The sequence below is a fragment of the Musa acuminata genome, chromosome BXJ1-5 (genome assembly GCF_036884655.1).
Source record: "Musa acuminata AAA Group cultivar baxijiao chromosome BXJ1-5, Cavendish_Baxijiao_AAA, whole genome shotgun sequence".
Taxonomy (NCBI): Eukaryota; Viridiplantae; Streptophyta; class Magnoliopsida; order Zingiberales; family Musaceae; genus Musa; species Musa acuminata.
This window is the reverse complement of record NC_088331.1, coordinates 33,414,385-33,427,782: the sequence shown is the minus strand read 5'-3', so window position 1 is coordinate 33,427,782 and position 13,398 is coordinate 33,414,385. Positions and strand designations below refer to the sequence as shown.

General features: G+C 35.0%; 1 protein-coding gene across 3 annotated transcripts in view; it reads right to left on the bottom strand.

Annotated features, from left to right (window-relative positions):
- The window catches only part of LOC103974022 (sucrose nonfermenting 4-like protein), a 41,532-nt gene extending 31,749 nt beyond the window's left edge, over positions 1–9,783 (bottom strand). The window contains exons 1-4 of one of the 3 annotated variants that reach the window (XM_009388744.3): positions 9,469–9,783; positions 8,995–9,404; positions 8,327–8,414; positions 7,965–8,150 (exon numbers count right to left, since the gene is read on the bottom strand). In XM_009388744.3, coding sequence (XP_009387019.2) covers positions 7,965–8,150; positions 8,327–8,414; positions 8,995–9,119 — 399 coding nt within the window. In that variant the 5' untranslated portion in view covers positions 9,120–9,404; positions 9,469–9,783. The remainder of the gene's footprint in view (positions 1–7,964; positions 8,151–8,326; positions 8,415–8,994; positions 9,405–9,468) is intronic. The other 2 variants (XM_009388743.3, XM_009388748.3) reach the window with 2 other exon arrangements.
- Positions 9,784–13,398: the final 3,615 nt, after the last annotated feature.

Genomic DNA, 13,398 nt, shown 5'->3' with positions numbered 1-13,398 from the left:
TATACATTAGAAAATTATAATAATCTCAACATCAAGATTTCAAAACATAAATCAAAGTTAATTAAAAAAGAAAGGATCCTACCTCTCCTCGGCTATCCTTTCCTCGATATCATCTCCTCAAGAAGTCCTCTCATCAATCCTCCCATTTTTAGGCTCGATTAGGAATGAGGGAGGAGTCGCCCCCTTTATATATAAGAGAAGATGAGATCTCCCCGAAAGGTAAGTAATAATTTAATTTAATTTTTTATTTTTTTTATTTTTTTCACATACAAAGAAAGAAATATAATATTCATTTCTTGTAGTTCACACACGAAAATAAAATATAAACTATTTACTTCCTAAAAATTAAATCATTCATTAGAAAATAAATCAATTAATAATTTGATTAATTAGTAGAATTCCTAACTTATCCACATGATTAAGAAAACCAAATTTAATCATTTCCTTAACTATAGTACACAAACATAAAAGTTATTAATAAAGCAATACATCATTTATAGTAATTAATTTATGTTAAGGAAGAAATTATCAGTGATTACATTTCTCCCCCACTTAACAAAAATTTGATCCCCAAATTTGATTAAAAATAACATTAATCAATATAGTTAGTTTTTGAAATACTAAGTCAAAGGACAAAACTAAACTAGCTTGAAAAATATTTTGATTAAATATGTCACTCGAAAACTTTTAAGTCAAAAATATTTTTTTTAACATAAAATATATAACAAATTAATGAAACTTATTGAATAAATTTGGTTTTAGATTACCCAAAACAAGTATATCAAATTCTATATCTAATAAATCAATAAAAATTTTAAATTTTAAAAATTAATTGATTGTTGACATAAAATATAAGTTGAGGTACAACTCAACAAACAAAAGCAATTGAAATGATAAAAATTTATCCAACTATTCAACATATATTCTTTTATAATTTCAAATGATTTATATATTATATGTGTCAAAAAAATAACATTATATTTGATTCTCATTAGACTAATCATTGCATTAAACAAATAATATCTGATAATTAATTTGACATTAAATCAATACTCTATTTAAATTAATTACTTATACAATTAAGTTTAAATATCAATGCACGATCAAATTTATTCAACTTCAAAGGCACATATTTTATTAATATCAATAATAACTTCTACAAACCATCCTAGCACATGTCAAATCTAATATTAATTTTAAGAATAATATATGGTAACAAAATTTATAAAGGTAAATACTTTTTAATTTATATTTTTAAAAGATCCTATAAAATTTTAAACTTCAAATTTTCAAAACTTTTACATCCGAGAGAATAATTGATACTTATTATAATCTTCAATTAGTAAAACTAGATATATTAACTATAAACATTCATAACAATGTAAGACAAAACTGTAAAAGATAATTAATCATTAATCCTAAAGAATCCACACAGTAACAAATATGTTTTATTAAATTTACCATATTCATAATTATAGATAAAATAATATTCTAGAACAAAGGGTAATAAAAATAATACGTCAAACTATAATAGAAATTATGTCAAACTTCCTTTATTATAATCTACTTTAAATTTATAACAAAATTATATGAATGAATTTTAGATCCCCAACATAAAAATGATATGGTCAAAATAATAAATGATATAAGACTCGTGTAATAAACTTAATTTATTTATTTTTTTATAAAATAAAATATAAATATAAATATAAATATTTTACAGTGAACATAAGCATCATATAATATTTCTAGTCAGATTGCCATATTATTACTATTATATTTTTTTCAGTATTAGATATAAATCTAATATGTGCATCTTCACGAATAACTAAGTTAATTAATAATATTTATTTATTATATATGTCTGAAAAGGAAAATAATACATTCTATAATTAAATTAACAACCCTTATCTACTTTGCAAAAAGGAGAGAAGAGAGTAATGGCAAAATCATATTCAAAATGTAAAACCTTATGGGAGTTTATAAGATAAGCTAATACAACACTTATTTTAATTTAGAGAAAAAATCAAAATTTTGGCCTTTTACTCAATAATCTCATTTCAAGTCATTTAACGAGATTCTCTTTAAGTAACATTTTTAATCATTTTTTTTTATAAAAAAACTAATATTTGACTCACTAAAATGATCCTAATATCTTAAATTCATGTTTTAGTTGTATTATAATATAATTCTCAAAATCTAAATTTCAAAAACTAATTGAGTAATCCAATATTCTAACCCTAGAATCCCATATTCCAATAGGTCCTCAAAATCATTGCTCTCATACAATTTAATTGTCACATCCCATATTTATAAAAAAAATAATAAAATCAGTATTTTATTATTCATAATTTACATAATAAACTCTCTCCTTTTTTTTTTCCTTCATCTTTGAATTCAAATCCTTGTCTTTAAATAGTAAATGTTCTATTAACTAGAAAAAGGATGATATCTTCTAGGTAGAGTAACAAGTCTCTTCCACCTAAGCTTTAGATCTATTACAAAGTAATAGATTACTCTAAAAATAAATATAAGATATAAACATATCAGCAACCATACATGCTGGAAGGAACCTCGAAAAAATCATAAAAATAATATTTAATATTCGTGTAATATAAATAAATATCGATAATTCAATAAGAAATGATAATATATCGATTTATCATAAAATTTATGCATTAGAAAAATGATAATAATTTTTTACATAATAAACAAACTCATACATTAACCACATGCAACACACACATAATAATTAAATAATAAAGGTGTACATCACACCCGATGGTGTACTCTCCCAATAGCGAATGGAGAGGCATATTCTACGTGATGGATTCCTCCCAACAATGGATGAAAATAATCTATATCGCACTCCCAACAGCGGATGGAGTGATATCCTTCACTCGCCTAAGTGAGGACACGTTCCTCCCAACAGCGGATGGAAGAACTGTCTAACCATCACGTCTAACGGTCCGCTAATCCCCGAAGGGAATCGCCATACCTGCCCTCGGCAGGGATACATAAACATTCATAATCATTCATTTACACGTATCCATTCACTCACGCATGCATCAAGAAATTAATATGATTAAATATTATGAGAGATCATACTTTATTTAAATTTACTAGACTATGTTCATTGGTGGCACTATACTGTAATGGGCCCACAGCTCCTTTCACAGGTTGCACTTCCAATGTGAACTACTAGCCTAGTTACATCTACTACATGATAACAATCATATCAATATCATAAACTTAAGAAAAGTAAAAAATCAATAATCATTTTCAAATAATATCTTTAGAAAAAACATTTAAGTTCATCAAATCATAAATGCATGAAACATCAATCTCTCAATAGTCCACAATCAATAAAACCCTAATTGGAATAGCTCAATTGACTTAAACCAAGCTCAATTCGATTATGACCTAATAGAACTAACCTAAAATCCTTATAGAACCGATCTGGAATCACCCTACACTGGTCTAATTTAGATTTGATTGATCTTGATTAGGTCAAGTTGGTTTGAATTAGTCAAGTTAGTCTGGAATCACCCTAAACCAGTTTTAACTTATCAAACCTATTTGATTTAGTCAATTAACGAGCTCAAACCAATAAAGGGAGAGGAAATTGGACTATGTCATATAATACTAGCCTAAACCGAAACAACCAACTTGAGTCTTGGATGGGTCATATGCACTGCACATGCCTGTTCTAAGTAATAGGTTGAGTTAAGGTACAACGGGCTAGATAGAGGAGCGACGATGTGTCTAATGCCAATCATATAGCTGGGCAAGCTTAACTTCATGGACTAGGCTAAGCCTCACTTATAAGTTGGGCTGAGCCTTACCACTGAACTAGGCCATGCTTGGCTCGCGAGTTGGTCGTACCTAGACACATGAATTAGGGTCGTACCTGACCACATGGATTGAGTCGTACCTAGCCGTATAAGCTGGCTCATGCCTGGCCACATGGGCTGGGTCATACATGGCCACATGGACTAGATCGTACCCAGTCATATGGGTTGGGTCATGCTTGGCCACATGGGTTGGGTCGTACCTTGCAACATGAGCTGACTCCTACCTGGCCACATAGACTAGGACATGCCGAGTCACATGGGTTAGGTTATATTCAAGTCAGACCTCAATTAGATTCCTCTTATCAAATTGGATTTCAATATCTAAAATTATTAAAGAATAATTCAAATTCATTAATTAAAAATTTTAATTCACGATCTTATATTTAAAACTAATTACATTATAGAAATTCACACATAATTCTTGAAACTAAGGTATGCAATACCGTACCGTACCGGTGTTTCGAAGTTGGCTCGGTACAATACGATACCGACGTACCGAGCAATACACCAGGGCGTACCAAATGGTACAGCAGGGCTTACCGAGCGATTTCCTCTTACTGTAGCACTGTAGCACGGTCCGTCCGGTAGCGGAAGGTCCGCGTACCTGTATGCCATCGGACCGGTACGTACCGCCCGTACCATTCGAAATTGCATAACATGCTTGAAACATGGATATATCTAATTAAATAAATTAGAACTATTATGCTAATCCAAAAATAAGAATTTTAATAATTAAATCAATATTAAAATTCACTTAAGATTAAGAGATCAATATAAATCAAATAATCATTCCAACATCACAAATCAATTGTCATTATTCACTAATCATGAAATTTTGAAATTAAAATATCATTATACATCATAAAATTATAACAATTTCAACATCAAGATTTCAAAACATAAATCAAAGTTAATTAAAAAAGAAAGAATTCTACCTCTCCTCGGCTATCCTTTCCTCGATATAATCTCCTCGGGAAGTCCTCTCCTCAATCCTCTCATTGTTAGGCACGATGAGAAATGAGGGAGTAGTCCCCTTTATATAGGAGAAGATGAGATCTTCTCGAAAGATAAGTAATAATTTAATTTATTTTTATTTTTTTCGTATATAAAGAAAGAAATATAATATTCATTTCTTATAGTTCACATACAAAAATGGAATGTAAACTATTTACTTCCTAACAATCAAATCATTCATTAAAAAATAAAACAATTAATAATTTGATTGATTAGTAGAATTCCTAACTTATCCACATAATTAAGGAAACCAAATTTAATCATTTCCTTAACTATAGTACATAAACATAGAAGTTAATAATAAAATAATACATCATTTATAGTAATTAATTTATGTTAAGGGAGAAATTATCAGTGATTACACCAGATGTCCCTGCTATAAATATTTTAGAAATAAAAATATCTATAATTATAACTTAAAATTAACTTCATCACAAACAATGACCCCACAATTTTCTAATAGTTAATAACTAAATAAGCACAAAGCACAATAACACAAATTCATATCAATGGAAGTTTCAGATATACCCATTAAGATATGGAACTCGGTTTTAAAGGGATTACATTTTCATAAATGGACTTATGATGCAAAGAATAAAAATTCTAGGGAAAAAAGTGCCTATGAGTTGGAATGTAGGGAGATGCAATTCCAGATTGGCCAATTTTTCATCATTTGCAAGATTGTTGTCTCTAAAATCTCATAACAAGGACCCAACCAAAAAACCCTTTAATTTTCAAAGCATCAGCCAAAATCAGTTGGATTCACCAAAAATAACCGAATTTGTCTATTCCAGTTCTCTCAGCTAACCATACTTGTCCCAATGTGTTACTGATATGCTCCCACCAATTCTCAACAGGTTACAACCAGTCCTAACCAATGTTTGGGCAAGTCCCAGTTAAAGGTTTAAAAAAGTCAGCAATCCTAATCAAGATTGACTGATTTTAGTTGGGGTTATCCACAGGATGCACAAAAGATGTGATAAACCTGTCGGGTCAATCCTCTTTGACCGTAGTTGAAGAGAGAAAGAGAAGAGAAATAACCAAAGTCACCATGAAGAATGGTGAACCACAATAACAGCAGGATTGACAACTCCTCAAAATGTCATGCGATGAAGACTGCATAAGGTGGAGCAAGACACCAAGAGGAAGTGCTCATGAGAGTAGAAGGCAGACTCTACAAGGGCAAATCCCCATAGAGTCCACATTTTTTATGGAAAAGAAAGATATTGATATTAAATAAAAAATAAACACTAAAATAGTCAACACAAGCTAACATATAGTGCCTCAAATAGGGTTCAGGCAGGCGCCTTCTATTAGGTGTTGCTTAGTCGCATAGTTGGGCCCAAGCGCTTGCCTAGCCCAATTTAAAACCCGATTAAAATTAATTTGGTTGAAGTGAACCCAAATGTTACAATCAGTTCAATCAAGCCAAGTCCCATCCCCAATCTCATTTCGTGAGCCCATTGGTGAGAGAAAGCATGTTCTTGTTCCCTTGATCACTTGATCTCCTTATTGTTGTTTTCCTATCCTCTTCAGATGCTTTCCCCCCTCCTCTTCACCAACGACCAAAGCTCCCTATCGCCACCTCTTCAATGATGATTCCCGTCACTCCTCCCCATATCCATGCATAAGGCAGCCCTCCATTGGTTGTGTCATGGTGAAAACTCCTCCCCATATCCATGCACAAGGCAGCTCTCCCTTTCCCATTCGCTATCACTCTCCCTCTTTTTCCCTCTCCTCCTTCATTGTCGTACCCATTGAGACTCCTCGACACCCCCCTCCCTTCCACCTCCTCCGTGCTTGTCACCCCCTTCCCACCCCTCTCCTTCCTCCAACTCTCTCTCTCCCTCCTCCGTAGTTGCCCCATCAAGCCTCCTTCATACCACCCCTCCCCCCTCTCCTTCCCTCCTACTGCATGTCTCCCTCCTCCACCATCGCCCCCTACCGAGTGTCCCAACAGCCCCCTCCCCCTTCCCTCCTCCATGTTTCTTCCCCCTCGCCCTCTTCTTCCCTGCCACTATCACTCTCCCTCTTTCTCCTCTGCATCCATTATTGCCCCTAAGCCTTCTTGATAATCTCCCTTCCTCTCCCTCCACCTCCTCTTCCTCCTCGCTTTTCCCCTAGAAAGCCCTTGTAGCTGACATTCTCAGTTTCTCACTCTATCTGCTTCTCCCAGTAAACATACCTCCCCACCATTCCCCATTGAATATCATATTATTTGTTCTACCAAATATTGTGTAAATTGAGATGCAGCACACTTTCTGAAATTCTCCCATGATAAGACTTCCATGTTCAGGGTTTAATCAGGAAATGACTCAATGAAACAAGAAATTTGTTGAAAATTCAACCATCTAATGAGTAACATCACTAAAAAGAGTAACCTAGTGCACAGGGCTTCTGTCAATGCGGCATCTGAAGAGATCCAATGATATGTGCAGCCTCACCAATAAAGTACATAGGTTGCTTATGTTGAGAAGTACCACTGGTCAAAAAAAAGAGAAATACAACTCAATTTGTCATTCATTTTTTTCCTACGAGCTATCTACAGCCAAGCATTTAAAAATGGGTTCACACTCAAGGACTCCAAAGACCACAGTGAAGATCCTAACAAGATGAATATGCAACAAACAAGTAGCTATATCTTATCAAGTCTCTTGAATCTATATATTGTCTTAGTAAATGCAAACATAATAGATGCAGGAAATAGTTAAACAATGTTCTAAACACGTCCAACTTAGTGATTTGGTGGCAAGCATTACAAGTCAAACCATATATACGTATTTAAAGTACAAAACTAAGCATATACTTAGCACAAAAATTATTATGACTCGGGCCTGATAGGCTAACTGGCCTATCAACTTTATTTGGTCTAAATCACTGACCAAAATGCTTAAGCTGAAGTTGATAGTAGTACACTCATCAGACCCTTATAAGCCAATCTTAATCTTGCACACTTTCGATGTGGGACTAATCAGGGGTGTTACAAAGATGGTGATGCATGAAAGTATATTCTATAAAAGCACAACATATGTATGCAATAAAGTTAGTCATGGACATGGATTACATATGGATGCAGTAACATACATGCAGACTTACCACATGCCGGAAGTTCCAATTGTCTACATCCATGTTTATCCGGTTACTAGGTTTCTCAAGGCCTAAGGCAGTCAGTATAGGATTAGATTCTTGGGCGAGAATAAGAGTGTTCACTATCCCATAATTTCCCACCACATGAGGTTGCTGATCATCATGCCGCCATTCACCGTCAACAAAGAACTTATACTGCAGATAATAGTAATAAAGTTCATGAATTGGATGCCAATGTTCATAAGAGCAAATAATAGTATATCAAGAGACATGACATATTTAAAGGATTCAAAATGCATATGATAAGTGGACAACGCGATGTTGACATGGTCCATCCATGTCAAACTCTAATATGACAGATTTATGCTGACCTGATGAATGCCTGGTGTTAAGCTGTAGACAGCTTGAAATATGTTAGGACAATCCTCCGCAGGGAACATTGGATAACGATCAGTCCACCTATGATGAAAATTAAAATAGATAAGCTGTAGCGTTAAAGATAAAATAACAACAAGCTAGCCTGTATTCTCTCAGATTCCAAAGTTTAATACATCATAAGGATTTCACAAGCCAAAATGTCTTGACTAACCAGAAAATTAAAATTGTATATCCCTATATGGATACACGTCAGACAATTACACAAATACAAACAATCATAGTTGCACTGCCTATTTATATGTAGTCCAGTATGGTTGATATGTCATGGCATGCGCACTAAACTTCCATTCACCACAAGTAACCTTGAACTCTGCATGTGTTAAAGAAGAACATTTCCATTTTAAGAACAGGATTGACTTTTATTAATCAAAACCAAGATGTTTAAGAAAAGGAACTTGATGTAGTTTCCCACTGTATGGCTGCAAGCCCTTATACTGAAGCTAACTCTTTAGAATTCTGAGAAGCATATAATCACACTTTCTAACAAAAGATAATTAAACCAGTCATTTTGGTGGTATTTCTTTAATTCACAATTACACAAATAGAAAGCAAAATAAATTTTAAAAAAATGAAACGGAGTGAAAAAAGAAAGAGATCCCACCCTGTAAAAGAGCCAATCAGGGAAACCGTTCTCCCACCATAGGGCCAGACAAACTTCGTTGCAATAAGCACCTGACCGGAAATTCCAGCTGTATCGTGTGTACAGTCGGTTCTAGAAGAGAACATCAGGTCAAAACCTTCAGAAATTGATATCGAACAAAAAATGCCCGCAAAACTTCTCCCACAACTTCTGATTTAAAGATCAATCATGCATAGCATGTCATGTTTTACTGCGACGGTTCTGTTACAAAAGCAAATGATGAAGGAACACTTCGTCGGACTAAAGCCCTAAATTTAGCTTCTTCTTGCGATGGTAACTTCCCCGACTTGCAGAGCACCCATTAATGACCACTCCTTTTATGCCAGAAAGTCACAAGGCTACCTACTACCCCTCGAGTTGCCAAAGAACACCTGCAAAGATGCAGTCTTATTCACTAAAATTCCACTCTTCCTTTAACGGAATAAAAAAACATACCAAATTTACCCGATTCGAACTTCTTCTTCATCAAATTTCTACCCCAGTTCAAACCCACGACAGCGGCTCCTCCAACTTCAGACAAGCAAGTAAAGCATCAAAAACTGGCCCTCAAAAGCCGCAATCGATCCAACCCCTCAATTTAATGCGACAAGGGAAACCAAAGAAAGGAATGAAAACCCTAATCTTCGGCAAGAACGAGATAGCGAGAACAGACAATAAGTGCCTGACGACGAAATCAAGGAGGCCCCTAATCGCAGCGAATGAGAGACGAGGATTAGTGGAGACCGAATTGTGATGGATTGCTCTCGTCGGAGTGACGAGAAAAAGAAAATAGTATTCCATTTCCAAATGGAATATTCTTTTTTTTTTTAGTTCCGACGGCAGGGGATAGTTGAAATGCGACGGGGCGCGTCACAAGCACGTCGAGGGGATCAGACCGCGATCCCCAGATCGTGCGGTGGATGTTCCATGCCCTTCTGAAACAGCTACTGCGTCCCGGACAGCTGTTTTTCTGTTATAGTTAAGTAATGCGGGGACATGGCGGAGCTTCAGTGGCAAATTGCCGAAAACGTGAGGCGGGCCCTAGGCGGAGCCAGCTTATTCCCAATGAAGAGTTCCCACGTCACCACGTGCTGTACAGGCCAACCGAAGTATCACATTTGGAACAAGTTATAAATTCGAGTCGTTAAATGCATGGATAAAAAGCAGTCGTTCTTTAACAGGGTCCAACTAATTTAGCTCTATAATCTTAGTTTTGTTAACTCAACGAGTCATTTCACTAATTAAAAACTATATAAGTAAATATACACATACATACATATAAATGTATATATATACATGTATATATACATATATATACATATATATGTGTATATATACATATATATATATGTGTATATATACACATATATGTGTATATATACATATATATACACATATATATGTGTATATACACATATATATGTATATATATATATATATATATATATATATGTGTGTGTGTATATATGTATATAAATATATAAGTATATGTATATACATATACATATACATATATAACATATATGTATACATATATGTATTATATATATGTATGTATACATATATATATTATATATATGTATGTATACATATATATATATATATATAAATACATATTATACATATATACTCAATTCCTCAAGGACCATGAGATTCTATCCCAAAGATTGTCTCCTTATGTTAGACATTGTGCGGTCTATGATGAGCTTCGTCGATCGACCCATCTCATTCTGGGGATACGTCATAGAGACTGCATCTTACCTTCTGAACAGAATCCTAACTTAGTCAGTAGTATCTACACCATATGAGATATGAAAAAGGAAGAAGCTCGATATTAAGGTTATTAAGATTTGAGGCTACCTTACTCATGTTAAAAAATACAACCCCGATAAATTGGAATCAAGGATAGAGTAGTGTAAGTTTATGGGATACCCCAAGAAAACTTGTGGGTATTATTTCTATCATCCCGAGGACAAAAAGTTTTGTAGCTAAGAGAGCGGTGTTCCTTGAGAAAAAACACATTCTTAGACAGTGGGAGCGTGATAGAGTTGAGCGAGGTTGGAGAACCTAATTCAAGCACCACTTTGATAGCTCGAGTCTGTTTAAGTACCTAGCACATAAGTTCCGACTTTACGTAGGTCCAACAGAGTATCCCAACCTGTTGAGAGATATGTGAGATATATTGAGGAGAGAATGTTGAGGATATTGATCATCCAACCTAAGAGGATGCTATTACTGCTAGTTATAGGTGCCCTGTAAGTCAATCACGTGAGTGATGACACGTATTCTTTTTGCTTATTATATTTTGATATTTATTATTTTATATTACTTGTTGCATATATATATATATATATATATATATATATATATATATATATATATATATATATATATATATATATATATATATATATATATATATATATATTGTGATGTCCTTGGATCTATGCAATGGGAATCAGATCGTGATGAGATCACGATAATGAGACTAATTCGCCTTTAAACACAAATCCTAAATAATCCCGATCATAGGTTACTCGAGAGGGACATCGAGATAACCGGATAGACTAGTGTATTATATACCCATTCATATGATGGATGTAGCTGGTCTCATAGTTGCTCGTGTGGGGACAGTAGGGATACAATACAGGTGCTTATTGGGGAATGAGTTCACTGATTGATCCGCTTACGGAATGCTGAATGATTGATGATACATTATTATCAGACAATGATTTCGTAGTCTTAGTGGTATATTTGGTCCTTCGACATGAGATACCAAGGATGTCTTGTATGAGTGCTCCACTCTTTGATACCGAACTTATAGGTTTGGATATCGCAGATCTAACACAGCTGGTCATCGGGAGTGGTAATCAACCTTACGAGAGCTATTGAGTGTCGATAGAGGATCATCCATTCTCGGTGTTATGAGAGGAATGTCTCATGTGTTATTGCTCAAACAAATCCCAGGCCAGGATCATTCGGATTGAGAGAGAAAGAGTTCTTCGGGAGAATCCGATTAGAGCGAGACTCGAGTAGAAACCATATGGGTCTGATAGCACCATGCCCAATATACGGTCTTTGGAATATTAGATGGATGAAGGACTATAGGTACACAGTAACTAAGGATAGATAGGTCCAATAGATTGGATTCCCCTGTATTATCTGGGGACTACGGGGTAGTGGCCTAATACAATTGATGCGAAATTTGAAGCATTAGAATCTCGGATTGAATCGCGACTTGAATCGCACTTGGAGGACAAATTACGTGCTTTGTTTGTAGAATTCAGAATTGGACAACCGTTGAGTCCAACCAAATTTGAACGAGGAGAGAGTTCAGAGAGGCCTCCATAGAAGGAGGGACAGCCCTCGGATATGCTTCAGCCACGCAAGAGGGTGGACTTCCTGCGATGGGAAGAAGGAGACTCGACGGGGTGGATTTCACACGTCGAACGTTACTTTCGCTACTATCGAATATCGGATGATGCTATGGTGGAAATTACTGTCATTCACCTTGAAGGAGATGCTATACAATAGTACAATTGGCTAGAATACAATCATGGGGCTCTGTGTTAGAACCCTTGCGGATTCTAAGGTTAGGGTTGATCTCTTTAGGGGATCGACCTCCTTGGACCTCTATAGGGGTTCCTTCCTCTAAGTTGCTGCTCAAAAGCTACTAAGAATATTCATCTATTGCTTATCAAAAGAGGATGAATACATGACTATTTATAGGGCTTCTAAACCCCAAACTCCTAATAGGACTCTTACTCAAGACTCCTACTTCTAACCAACTCCTAATACTTCTATAAGAAGCAACCTCCAAACTAATCCTAATCTTAGCCAGCCTCTTCATTTCTTTAATAAGGGTCGACTAGGTAGGTTTTACATGAATGCCCCTTTCAATAAAACTCAATTAGGACTCTCCTAGCTAGAGTCATAACAGGTCTCCACCTCATTACTACGTGCACAATAGCGAGCATCTCCTTATCATATATTGACATTTTCTGATAGGAGGGAGACAATGCCCTACTGGTGTATGCAAGTGATCAACCATCTTGCATGAGAATGACTCCAATTCCGACTCCAGATGCATCAGCCTCAATGATGAAGGGTTGGCTGAAATATGGTAGTGTTAGCACCGGCGTCGTCATCATGGCTGCCTTAAATTTGTCGAAGGCAGCAAAGGCTTTATTCAACCATTGGAAGACATCTTTTTTCAATAGAAAAGAGAGGGGTGCAATGATCTTCTCATGGTCCTTCACAAATTTTTGGTAGTAGCCCATTAGTCCAAGGAACCTGCATAGTAATTTCACGTTTGTAGGTTTCGGCTAGCCCTACATTGCTTGAATTTTTATTGGGTCTATCGGCACTCCTTCTGATATTATGTGC